This window comes from Ictalurus punctatus, chromosome 21 (assembly GCF_001660625.3).
Source record: "Ictalurus punctatus breed USDA103 chromosome 21, Coco_2.0, whole genome shotgun sequence".
Lineage (NCBI taxonomy): Eukaryota > Metazoa > Chordata > Actinopteri > Siluriformes > Ictaluridae > Ictalurus > Ictalurus punctatus.
In genome coordinates this window covers 5893270-5907500 of record NC_030436.2, presented here as the reverse complement: position 1 = coordinate 5907500, position 14231 = coordinate 5893270, and the positions used below count along the sequence as shown (strand labels likewise).

Here is a 14231-nt window from a genome sequence, read left to right as displayed (position 1 = left end):
GCATTCCTCCCCCTCCAAACACGGCGAGTTGAGTTGATGCCAAAGAGCTGCATTTTGGTCTCATCTGACCACAACACTTTCACCCAGTTGTCCTCTGAATCATGCAGATGTTCATTGGCAAACTTCAGACGGGCATGTATATGTGCTTTCTTGAGCAGGGGGACCTTGCGGGCGCTGCAGGATTTCAGTCCTTCACGGCGTAGTGTGTTACCAATTGTTTTCTTGGTGACTATGGTCCCAGCTGCCTTGAGGTCATTGAAAAGATCCTCCCGTGTAGTTCTGGGCTGATTCCTCACTGTTCTCATGATCATTGCAACTCCACGAGGTGAGATCTTGCATGGAGCCCCAGGCCGAGGGAGATTGAGTTCTTTTGTGTTTCTTCCATTTGCGAATAATCGCACCAACTGTTGTCAACTTCTCACCAAGCTGCTTGGCAATGGTCTTGTAGCCCATTCCAGACCTGTGTAGGTCTACAATCTTGTCCCTGACATCCTTGGAGAGCTCTTTGGTCTTGGCCATGGTGGAGAGTTTGGAATCTGATTGATTGATTGCTTCTGTGGACAGGTGTCTTTTATACAGGTAACAAGCTGAGATTAGGAGCACTCCCTTTAAGAGTGTGCTCCTAATCTCAGTTCGTCACCTGTATAAAAGACACCTGGGAGCCAGAAATCTTTCTGATTGAGAGCGGGTCAAATACTTATTTCCCTCATTAAAATACAAATCAATTTATAACATTTTTGACATGCGTTTTTCTGGATTTTCTTGTTGTTATTCTGTCTCTCACTGTTCAAATAAATCTACCATTAAAATTATAGAATGATCATTTCAAACGTACAAAATCAGCAGGGGATCAAATACTTTTTTCCCTCACTGTAGATAGATAGATAGACAGACAGATAGATAGATAGACAGATACCACTATGCAGTGGGGAGTGGGGCACAAGTCAGGGGACACCCTGGACGGGGTGCCAACCCATCGCAGGGCATAATCACACACACACACACACACACACACACACACACACACACACCAGTTAACACACTACAGACTATTTGGAAACGAGAAACAGCTTACAACGCATGTCTTTGGACTAGGGGAGGAAACCTGGAGGAAACCCCTGAAACACGGGGAGAACATGTAAGCTCCACACACAGGGTGGAGGTGGGAATCAAGTGCCCAACCCTGTAGGTGCGAGGCAAATGTACTAACCACTAAGCCACCATGCCCCTCTCAGCCCAATGTCTACTAAAAACCAGCCCAGTAGCACAAAACACAAAATCTGCCACTTGCAACCCCCATACACTGTACATATACTGCTTCTACAATTCAGCACCATGATTATCATTTCTAAATACTATATAAATTTAAAACAAACTAACGAACAAAAAAATTCATGACCAGTGCTGGTCCACACTTTCATCTGGCCTACATACCACCATGATCATAAACGCCTCTGAATCTGGTTGCCAGAACAACCTTGATGAGACCATATCTCATGCATGACATGGACCAGAGCTGGGCCAAAATGTAAATGCTGCACGAGTATAAGATATGTGATGCGGCTGGTTGCGGTAGGATGTTGGCATCAAACCCAAATGCAGAAATGTAGCTTGCAGTCCCCTTTGATACACTGGGGGATGAGTGGGAATAGACGATGATAGAACTGATTCATATGGGCCAAATTTGGCCTCTTCTCTCTGGTAGTCCAAGTACATCTATAAAAATCCTAATCATGGGGTGTTATATTGGATATGAGCTGAAACCGGCAGTCAGTATAGCTAATAGAGAACTGAAGTGTTGAGAACTGATCGTATACAATGGCCCGAGCTGGGTGGGAATTACAGTAATAGCGAATACTAGCTATAAACAGTGAAACCAATAAGTCAAGCATGGGTCAAAATGAGGTTGAGCAGAGGTCATCAGACCATCTGTTTCCCTACAAACATCTGGTGGCCTGGAAATGTAAAAACTAAAACTAAAAACATTCTCATCTCAGCCGCTGTAAAGCGAGCGTCTTAGATTGCAGGAATAAATTTTACAAATGATAAGCAATAAGCAAGAAATAGCCTTTCAAGGGCTGAGCCATAAATGTAATCAAGCTGCAGACACAGCGGAACCTGGAAACGACGGCAAAACAGCCTCGTTCGCACACCGCTAAACAAGCTAGTTCTTAAAGGCAGTACGGAGACGTGCAAAGCCAGTGTTCACAAACAAGAATGAGTTTTATTCCATCAGTTAGAGAAAGGCAGTACAAATTCTACAGTAATATACATCAATGGAAGTATGTCTCTAATGGCTGAAACACATTGTGTGGTTTGGACAGGTCGTAAATTTTTTAGCTAGGCAATTGGGCAACTGAAATCTTCAGTGTTCTTACCCAGTCTCTGACTAGGCTAAACAGAGATAGCTAGCATAATGTAATAACATATGGCAAGCTAATTCGGGAGTGGGGGGGACCTGTTATGGGGGCACAGTGGCTTAGTGGTTAGCACTTTTGCCACGCACCTCCAGGATTGGGGGTTCAAAATCCACCTCTGCCCTGCGTGCAAGCATGTCTCCCCATGCTTCCGGGGTTCCTCTGGGTTCTTCAATTTCCTCCCCCAGTCCAAAGACATGTGTTGTAGGCTGATTGGTATTTCCAAATTGTACGTAGTGTGTGAATGTGTGTGTGATTGTGCCCTGCCTTGTTCCCCGAGCTCCCTGGGATAGGCTCCAGGCTCCCCCCAACCCTGTGTAGGATAAGCGTTATGGAAAATGGATGGATGGATGGATAGTTCCTGTTATTACTTACGTCCAAGCAGCTACAAATAATCATTCCTTCCCCAGACTTTCTTTTCTTATCTCTGTTGAAGTTAAGAAGACAAAAAAAATCATATTATTGAGAAACTGCAAACTCCTCCGTCCTCCATTTTACCAGCGCTACCCTTCATTTGTTTTGCCTTTTTTTGGAGACTCGTTTCCTCACAGAAAACGTCAACACCTTCAACGATTACACGTGTTTTGTTAAATCTGTTAATGTGGCGCAGCAACCTTACAAGTTCCTGTGTACGGACATTTTTGCTTGTATTTTCTCATTTGTAAGTCGCTTTGGATAAAAGCGTCTGCTAAGTGAATAAAGGTAAATGTAAGGACATCTTAGAAGCAGTACGTTAATATCAACCATGCAGCCAGAACGATTGTCAGGTCTGATGGTTTTAAAAACATGAATCAACACCTTCTGACCAATCAGAATAGAGAAGTCAACAGTGCTGTGGTGTACATTTTGGGTAATGGCTTTTTTTACTACGTAATAGGAACACTTTAAACACTAGTTTTATGCAAGAACACACTGTTAGATCATCAGTGATCATAAGTTGTAAGTGTGGCTGTTTTGACCATATTTCTTAAATGTTAGGACCTTGAAGTAAAGCACAGGAATGTAATAGCGTGCATTCATTTTACACCAAGCAACAAATCACTTATTCTACAAAAGCGACTTACATGAAGAAATACTTCAATACTGTAGCTGATGCACATTCGGAGTGTACTGTTTTCCCATTTTGCCACACCACTGATTCCTTATCAGTTCTGAAATGGCAGGTCTACAGTGTTTGTGTAGCACAACTGTGTGGCATATGCATGAAGCCAGAGCGGAGTGTGTGTGTGTGATTGATGGAGTGATCAGTGTTAATGGAGAGAGACAGCAGGGGGCCTGCAGGAGGATGATTCACACAGTCCAGCACAGCAATTTCTTGAGTCATCCACACACACCAACACACACACACACACACACACACTCACGCACAAGCACGTGCGCGCATACCCACCCTGGAGAATGAGTCAGTGAGCACACGAGCGTAAAGAAACACACACACACACACACACACACACACATTAATGTTACATTAAATTCACATTATTACTAGTGATTGTTGGTATCATTTTATTAAATAGTTTGTTAATATAATATGAATGTATATAACGTAATTGAAAATAAATATAGGAGGTGTACTTTCCAAACAAAGGAAAGACAGTGAAGTACAACGACTGAATACTGTCAGTAATACAAAATTAGAACAAGGGGTGATGTAAAAAGAGATACTAGGACATGTAAAGGCTATTCCTACCATTCATTGCATCTGTAACACTTCTGATCTTAAATGACATAAAAGAATTAAGCAACATAAATGTCAGGGAGGCAGTGCACGTTTAAGAAGGAATGGAAAGATCCCCAGTTCATGGACTGGCTAAGAGAAGTACAGTATCAGGAGATGTGTAACGGGCATATCAGCGGTTTTGCAGGAAATCCTTTGATGTCGGTACCGTGGGTCTCTCAGCGCTCGAGAGACATGAACGAAGACAAGGACATGTAAATGTTGCTACACAAATGAACAAGGAGACAAAAATGACACATTTTCTCAGAGAAATGACTTCTGAAGACAGCGGACAAGAAATTTGCAGACAAATTAACAAAGACCTACAAGCAACCACTGTAGATGTGGTTCCTCTCAAGGTTTCTTCCTCTTAACATCTTAGCGAGTTTTTCCTTGCCACCGTCGCCATGAAATTGGGATAAATTCACACACTCAAAATCTGTATCCAGTGTTTATACAGTATCTCACAAAAGTGAGTACACCCCTCACATTTTTGTAAATATTTGATTATATCTTTTCATGTGACAACACTGAAGAAAGGACACTTTGCTACAATGTAAAGTAGTGAGTGTACAGCTTGTGTAACAGTGTAAATTTGCTGTCCCCTCAAAATAACTCAACACACAGCCATTAATGTCTAAACCGCTGGCAACAAAAGTGAGTAAACCCCTAAGTGAAAATGTCTAAATTGGGCCCAATTAGCCATTTTCCCTCCCCGGTGTCATGTGACTTAGTGTTATGAGGTCTCAGGTGTGAATTGGGAGAAGGTGTGTTAAATTTGGTGTCATCGCTCTCACACTCCCTCATACTGGAAGTTCAACATGGCACCTCATGGCAAAGAACAATCAGCTACTGCACCGACCTTCATAAAGAACCTCGCAGAAACATCAATTAGATTTGGATCACCGTCAGATCACACAGAACTTGATCAGGCGACTGAAAGCTTGGAGTCAACACTCCGCTACACGCTAGATAGAGTGGCTCCACTCAAAAGGAAAATAATTAGAGAAAAAAAATTTGCACCCTGGTATAACGATCAAACGCGAACCTTAAAACAGACAACTCGACACTTAGAACGTAAATGGCGTCAAACCAAACTGGTGATATTTCAAACAGCGTGGAAGGAGAGCCTACTGAAATATAGGAAATCTCTTGGCGATGCTAGAAAAATCTATTTCTCCACCTTAATAGGAGACAACAAAAACAATTCTAGATTCCTTTTCAACACAGTAGCAAAATTAACTAGGAATAAAACCACTACAGAGAGAAACACTCAATCATTACATAGCAGTGAAGATTTCATGAAATTTTTCAATGATAAGGTTGAAAATATTAGACGTGAAATACAGGCCATTAAATTAAAACCGGACAGTACTGTAACAAACCCATTACATGACAATGTAGCAATATCAGATCAATGTTTAGAGTGTTTTGCTCCGCTTAGAGAGACCGAACTAGCTACATTAATCTCTTCAGCCAATTCATCAACTTGCATACTAGATCCCGTACCTACATGTTTGTTTAAACAGATTGGTCCAGGAGTAATTGAACCACTTCTAAATATAATCAATTGTTCCCTAAGCACTGGCTATGTACCTAAATCACTTAAATTAGCAGTTATTAAACCCTTGATTAAAAAACCTGATCTTGACCCGTCTCAATTGTCCAACTATAGACCAATATCAAATCTCCCCTTCATCTCTAAGATTTTAGAAAAAGTTGTAGCAAAGCAGTTATGCTCGTACTTAGATAGGAATAACATTCATGAAATGTATCAGTCAGGATTTAGACCTCATCATAGCACAGAGACAGCGTTAGTTAAAGTAGTAAATGACCTTCTACTGACTTACGATCAGGGTTGTGTCTCGCTGCTTGTGTTACTCGACCTTAGTGCAGCTTTTGATACTATAGATCACACTATTCTCCTTGATAGATTAGAAAATGTTGTTGGTATTAAGGGAACAGTCCTCTCCTGGCTCAGGTCTTATCTCACCGATCGTTATCAGTTCGTAGATGTAAATGGTGAATTCTCCATGCGTACTGAGGTTACTTTTGGAGTTCCACAGGGTTCTGTTTTAGGCCCACTGCTCTTTACTTTATATATGCTACCCCTAGGTCAAATTATTCGTAAACATGGAATTAGCTTCCACTGTTATGCTGATGATACACAGCTGTATGTTTCAGCGAAGCCAGAGGAGAGACAGAAGCTTAGTAAAGTTGAGGATTGTGTAAAGGACATTAGACATTGGATGTTAATTAACTTCCTTCTACTTAATTCTGATAAAACAGAAATACTTTTATTAGGCCCACGTGTAGCTAGAAGTATTCTTTCTGATCACATGGTTACTCTGGATGGTCTTTCTGTTTCATCATGTACAGCAGTTAAAGACCTTGGAGTGATTATTGACTCCAGTCTATCATTTGATGCTCATGTAGATAATATTACTAGGATAGCCTTCTTTCATCTCAGAAATATTTCTAAGATAAGAAACATATTGTCACTACATGATGCGGAAATACTAGTTCATGCATTCGTCACCTCTAGATTAGATTACTGTAATGCCATACTGTCTGGATGTTCCAGTAGGAATATAAATAAGCTCCAATTAGTCCAGAATGCAGCTGCTAGAGTCCTAACTAGAACTAGAAGATACGACCATATCACACCGATATTATCAATACTGCATTGGCTCCCAGTAAAATCTCGCATTAATTATAAAATACTCTTATTAACCTATAAAGCACTAAATGGTCTCGCGCCACAATATCTAAGCGACCTTTTGGTTTTATATGATCCGCCACGCCTACTTAGATCAAAAGATGCAGGCTATCTGACGGTACCTCGAATAGTGAAGGCTACAGCAGGGGGAAGAGCTTTCTCTTATAGGGCCCCACAGTTATGGAACAGTCTTCCTATTAGTGTTCGGGACTCAGACACAGTCTCAGTGTTTAAGTCTAAGCTTAAAACGTATTTGTTTACTCAAGCCTACCCTGACTAGATTCTGTTCTACTACTTCGCAGTCATAATTATCTTTTTTCTCCCTCTCTCCTTTCACCGAGCCCCACACGAATTTATGGAGATACTAGAGATCCAGATCCTTTCTGCCTCTGGATGGAGCTCAAATCTTCTTTAATTCCAGACTGCTGGGACTACGGCTGCTCTTAACGCCATACAGACTTCATATAAATCCATAATGAACTCTTTCACAATATCTGTTGTTACCCAGATGAGGATGGGTTCCCTTCTGAGTCGGGTTCCTCTCAAGGTTTCTTCCTCTTAAAACATCTTAGGGAGTTTTTCCTTGCCACCATCGCCACTCAGTGGCTTGTTCAGTTGGGATAAATTCGCACCTTTAATATCTGTATACCATGTTGATATTTCTGTAAAGCTGCTTTGAGACAATGTCTATTGTAAAAAGCGCTATACAAATAAAATTGAATTGAATTGAATTGAATCTGAGGATCTGAAAAAAAGAATTGTTGCTCTACATAAAGATGGCCTAGGCTATAAGAAGATTACCAAGACCCTGACACTGAGCTGCAGCACGGTGGCCAAGACCATACAGCAGTTTAACAGGACAGGTTCCACTCAGAACAGGCCTCGCCATGGTCGACCAATGAAGTTGAGTGCACGTGCTCAGCGTCATATCTAGAGGTTGTCTTTGGGAAATAGACATATGAGTGCTGCCAGCATTGCTGCAGAGGTTAAAGGGGTGGGGGGTTAGGGAAGTGTAGCTTTTTTTCAAATGTCCAGTACAAATGAAGAGGCAACATGGTCAGGCCCACAAGGCAGCTCAACACTATCAAAGTTCTTTTCAAGGCAAGCTGTGCTCGAAGCTGAGATTCGTTGGGGAATCAAAATGGTCGGGTCAAATTACTCATTCAACTCCAGCTCTGATGTGTCAGTCATTTTTAGTCTAAAGTTCCCAGACAGTGATATTGCCAAACGGTTTTCATGTGGTGCAACAAAATCTGCTTACCTTTTATCCTCTGGCTTGTGGCCATATTTCAAAGAGGAGTCGATCAAAGATGTCAGGAAGGCACAATGCTATGTAGTATCCTTTGATGAATCCTTGAATAAAGTGACACAGATGGAACAGATGGATGTTATTGTCCGTTACTGGAGTGATCGTGAAGAGATCGTGAAGTAGCTGTGCACTATTTTGATTCACAGTTGATGGGACATACTCAGGCAGAGAAGCTTTTGGAGAAAATAAAGAAAACCCTTTCAACACGTGATCCCAAGAAGCTCCGGCAGATCTCAATGGATGGGCCTATAGTAAACTGGAAATGCATGAAGATGTTCCAAGAAGACAAGAGACAATCAGACCATGATGCATCAACGTTGCTGAATTTGGGAAGCTGTGCTTTGCATGTTGTGCATGGAAGCTTTCAAAGTGGAGAGACAGAAACGGGTTGGAAGGTGGGAGATGTACTGAGGGCTCTTTGACGTTTGTTCCATGACTCAATAGCCAGACGTAGGGTTTTCATTGAGATGACCAAAACATCAACATTTCCTTTGAAGTTCTGTGCTCGTCGATGGGTAGAAGAGTCAGCAGTTGCCGAGAGAGCAATCGAAATTTGGCCCGCAGTGCAAACGTACATCAACATACTTTTATAAAGTAAAGTTCCACCATCAGCATCATACTGCACAGTAAAGGAGGTTACTTCAGACCCTCTTTTTGTTGCCAAGCTACATTTATTTTGTATTTGTTACTAGACAGCTGAAGCATTTTTGGATAAATTCCAGACAGATTCTCCAATGGTTCCTCTTTGAGCAAAGGAGCTCTAGTCAACCATGAGAAGCTTGCTATCATGCTATATCAAAAGGGAAGAACTGGAAAAGTTAAAGACACCTCTCCAACTGCTGAAACTAGATCCACAAGAAAAAGCAAAGCGTGTACCACTCAAACAGCTTGACATTGAATTTGGAACGAAGCAAGCTTTAGAGGAGGCATCTGAAAACCTCCAGGAACATCCTGTCAAAATTCAGCTGTTCAAGAAAGAATGTGTCTCCTTCCTTTCCATGACTTGCAAGAAAATGATGGCGAGAAATCCCATAATGCACCCAGCTGTGCAGCACACGACCCTGTCTTGACCCTGTCGCCATGGTCGCAAGCGGAGAAAGTTCAAGAGAAATGTTTCAGAAACTCTTACAAGTTTTGCTCAATGCCAGTTGATACACTGCACCTCAGTGTGATGAGGTTCTTGCACAGTACAAAACACTTTCGATACACGCCTACACACAACATAAAGCAGAATTACAAAATTTTGCTTAGACTTCCAGTCTAGACACGTTTCTTGGAAATCTTGTCAGTTTCAGAACAGAATATACAGCCTTGTGGGACCTGATTAAACATCTGCTCACACTGTCTCATGGACAAGGGGCAATGGAACGAGGATACTCTATCAACAAAGATATGCTTTAAAGGGAACCTGGAGCACTGGATGAAGTCCTGCCAAGAGATCTCATACTACACTGCAAAGGAGTAAGGATGAGATATATGTAGTACTTGGAGAATGAAAAGAAAAAGAAAGTCCAAACTGCCAGTGAGAGGAAAAGAAAAGACCTGCACCAAGAAATTGATCATGTCAATGAAAAAAAGTAAAAAAAAATAATGAAAGCACTGAAACCATGCAAAAAGAGGCAGATGAAATGGCAGTCAGGGCAGAAAGAAAGAATGACTTCACCTTACTGTCAAAATCAAATATTTTTTCAAAAAACTGTCGCAGAGAAACGTGAGGAGTTAGCAGCTCTAGAACAAAGTTTGGAAAACATGCAAGAGAGTTTGAAGCAATTACACTAAAAAAGTTCAAAAGGATACTGTTCAGTGGCGCTTAATACAGTAAATGTTTTGGACAGACATTTATATATTGTTTAGTCTGTTTGGAACAGATGCTTTTTGGAAATTATTTTTGATAATGCCTTTTTTTTTTGGAGACTGCAGTTAGGGGAAGAGCCGAAGGGAAAGCTTAATGTGAAGGGCCTAGGTAGGCGTTATAATGAGTTCATTATAATGAAGTGAAGAGTTTAACTTCAGAAGCTCTGTGTGTGTGTGTATGTGGTGTATTTCAGATTTTATAGTTATAGATTTGATAGTTTTAGTTAAGATTTATAGTTACGTGTGTGTGTGTGAATGGGTGAACAAGACTCAGCATAAAGCGCTTTGGAACCGCTAAGGTCAAAAAAGCGCTATATAAGTGCAGACCATTTACCATTTAAGTCATAGCCATGAATTATATGGGTTTTTTTAAGACTTCTGGAGAGAGAAATATATCACTTCAGGTCGTGAATCCTGTCTTTTATTCCCATCATCATGAAATTTGAAATGTCCTTGAAAAGTCCTGGGAAATGATCTGTGAAAAAGAGTGGGAAACCTGCTTTCTGTCTGTTTTACAGTATATGCAGAATGAAAGCAAGGGGCACTCAGACATCTTTTATCACACATGCCTACACACACACACACATTTCTGCAAGCATATTTCTAATTCCGAGCCCAGACGCTGGCCCACGGAGGTGCCAAATGACACACATAAGAATAAAAGAAAACATTTCAGAGTGATTTGATCGCGAGAAAGACAGAAAGAATAGGGGCAGAGATATCAAAGATAGATATCAGCAATGATGTCTACCACCTCCCTATATTTCTTTTACCCCATCTAGTCCTATCATTCATTTCTCTTTCTTTTGATCTGTCTATCCTAACAGAGCAGCGCACGCATTAACATCTCAGAGGGTTCTTGTCCCGAGCGGATCATCACCATCACTGGCCCCACAGAGTGTGTGTTCCGAGCCTTCACCATGATCACGATAAAGCTGGAGGAGGTGAGGGCGAGAGCATGCATATGCACGCACGCGCACACACACACACACACACACACACACACACACACACACACACTTCTCTAGCATGCACATAAACATCATTCATTTGTTTATTCCTTTATATTAGGTAACTGCCTCGTCAGGGTTGTGTTGGTTTAAATGAGGCTACGGCTACATTCATCTGTATACATTTGAAAACGCTTCTTCTCTATGTTTTGTCCTTGCGTCCACACTGAGACGGTGTTTTTGTTGAGCGAAAACTGAGCTTTTGGAAAACGCTCTCCCAAGTGGATAGATTTGAAAACGTGTGGACTGAGAAAACGGAGATATTCAAAAACAATTGCATATTTTTTAATCATGTGACCCAGGCATGTGTCCCATTTAACTCAAAACAAACAAGATGGTGGACGATGTTGTACTGCAGTTGTTCTGCCTGCTATCCAGTTTTAAAACACAAATGCAGTTTTCAGATCTATCTGGATTAATGTGGACATGGATTCATGTGGACTACTAGTTTATTTATATTTTACGAAATGGAATTTGTTAGAAAATATTGCAAAATTGAAAATATAACTACGCAAGTGGGATTTAAAGGGGGGAAAAAACAGTCCCATCCACATTTCTAGTTGAGACCAATTACATACTCGAGTGACACAGCTGAGGTTGAGGAACTGTCCGAGCCTCTTTTTCTTTCATTTACATTTATGGCATTTGCCAGACTTCTTTATTCAGAGCGACTTACATTTATCTCATTTCTACAACTGAGCAGTTAAGTTGAGGGTGAAGGCTGTTGCTCAAGGGCCCAATGGCAGCGCTGGGATTTGAACTCACAACCTTCCAATCAGCAGTCCAACAACCTAACCACTGAGATACCACTGTCCCAATTGGTTTCCAGTGTTTATTTACTTCAGAAAAAATAACCCTTCTGGTTTAGGCCACGCCCACTACAGATATTTGGTGGACTACACAGAAACGGATTCAGATACTGTCATGACATGACAAATCTAATTGGCACAGTAATGTGAAGCAAAATTTTACCCATCAAGACTGTTCGTTTCATATGTTGAGTAATCAGTGAATTGTTCTTTTATGTGCTCAAGTACAGAATTACCCCCAAATGCCCACAAGTAATTATTCTCAGTGACACACCATTAACTACCACGCATCTATTTCTGTCAACCCATCCCTGACCTCCACCATCCTTAGCCGTACATAGAAATCGAATCTACCCGATATTCTCTAATGACTCCTTTGCCCCAATCCCGCCTCTGTCAAGAACTTTGCCTTGCTGCCTCGCTTCTCACACCAATCCCATTATTTGCTTTATGCACGTGGCAGAGTGCAGGTCATTAACCAGCTGCGGGGAATCTCTCTGCAACTCAGCCTGGCCCAGTCAGAATTGAATGAGTTGTCATAGAAACCTCGGAGTCTGCAGCAGGGTCAAGATTCGACTCGCACCAAGCACATGATGCACATCACAGCTTGACAGAGTTTTATTTAGGGGCCTGTTCCACTTCAAACATCCTTAAATTTTCTTGCTGTTACAGCTTTCGGTGGGGTTTTGGTTTTTCAGAAACAACACAAGAATAATAATAATAATAATAATAATAATAATAATAATAATATGTTTAATTTATATTGCGCCTTTCCCGAACTCAAGGACGCTTTAGAATACATTGATACATAAACAAGGAACAATCATGGACAAACACACAATGTGAAAAACAATGAGCAACCAAACAGAAAAGAATTACACACTGGTACAGTCACTGAGAAAATGCATTGTAACAGACTAGGACAGATAACACCATGTGGACAGGGCTGAAGCACAAATGTTCTAGGCTGTTATTATTATTATTATACTTCACATTGGTTCGCATCACACCACCCCATTGTGGATTATTTTTTTTAGAACAGCAAACCCTTTTGTGTTATACCATAGCAATTTGCATAGCAGTGAACTCTTTATAGCTACATTAATTGTTGTGAAGTTAGTTCCTGTTATTACTTACGTTATAGCAGCGTTTCTTTAACAGCTTCTCTTTTTTGCTTTCTCTTAAAGTTAATAAGACAAAGGTGGTAAAAAAACAAAACATTGTGACATGTTACCGAGAAACCAGAAAGTCCTCTGTCCTAAAGACTTTCCTCTAGAGGACAAACTTACTGACACTGGAGACTCCTTCCATCAATGTCAAATAAGCATGTCCTTACAGAAAGCTTCACCATATCAGTGATTACGCATCTTTCTGTTAATTACAACACATTTTTTAAAAATATATAGTTCTTATTAACTTTAGATATATAAGTCCATGTCAATTAGTTGTTACTATAGAAACAATGACATATTAGAATGAGTGCATTAATATACACTTATCATTTGATTTACACTATTGCCAGAGTTGCTGTTTTGGAAAATGAATCAACACCTTCTGATGAATCAGATTCAAGAATTTAACTGTGCTATGGTAGAATTAAGCAATATTATACGAGCAAGAGTGTGGTTATACTGAATATCAGCACGGCTGGGATTCGCCGCAGGTAATCACAGATGTGCTGATATTCAGTACAACTGAAAGTGCGATATTGCTTTATGCAATAGTTTTATAAACAAGAAATTAATATCAAAGTGACTTTTCATACACTATATGGCCAAATGTTCTGTTTATTTTTGCTTCGCTAGCGGAAGTAGATCCAGAAGAAGCCGCACCCACTTTATAGTACATCGGCTAGCTTAATTTGTACATTCCCCTTAAAGGTACTTCTGGTAAAATTGGCGTCCCTTCTTTCTTTTTATTCTCATCTCGAGATGTCTCTAGCACTACTATAGTAACCATTTCGAACTAGGAAGTGGAATTTTACATGGTAAATGCAGATGAGCGGAGTGATACACACAGTGACATGTCCCAGTGTGGTTATAGGAAATATAAGCGCTCTTGGAACGTGACTCCACCAATCAAATTAGTGGACCAGAACTAACTGTTGTATAATTGACTGATTCTAAAACATTCTAAAACTAAAAAGTTTCATAACATGCAGCTTGTACTCAGTTATACAAAGAATTTAGGCAAGAGTCTTTTAGGCAGTTCCGAATGGCTTCTAGTAGTAAGGCTTGTCGTAAAAGGCATGCTGTCATTCGATATCTGGCTGTTTCTCCCCAGAAAAAGTGCTGAGTAGAATGCCTTAGGTTCCTTTCACACTTGCGCCCACCCCAAAAAAAAGCACTGGCTTAAGCGCATTTTTTGCTGATATGAAAAAAAGCAGCTCACGCAAT

General features: G+C 40.7%; 1 protein-coding gene across 7 annotated transcripts in view; it reads left to right on the top strand.

Moving 5' to 3' along the window:
• The window catches only part of pcbp4 (poly(rC) binding protein 4), a 107504-nt gene that overhangs the window by 59788 nt on the left and 33485 nt on the right, over positions 1-14231 (top strand). For all 7 annotated transcript variants that reach the window (XM_017451019.3, XM_017451018.3, XM_047149323.2 and 4 more), the window contains exon 5: positions 10844-10960. In XM_017451019.3, the coding sequence (XP_017306508.1) occupies positions 10844-10960 (117 nt within the window). The remainder of the gene's footprint in view (positions 1-10843; positions 10961-14231) is intronic.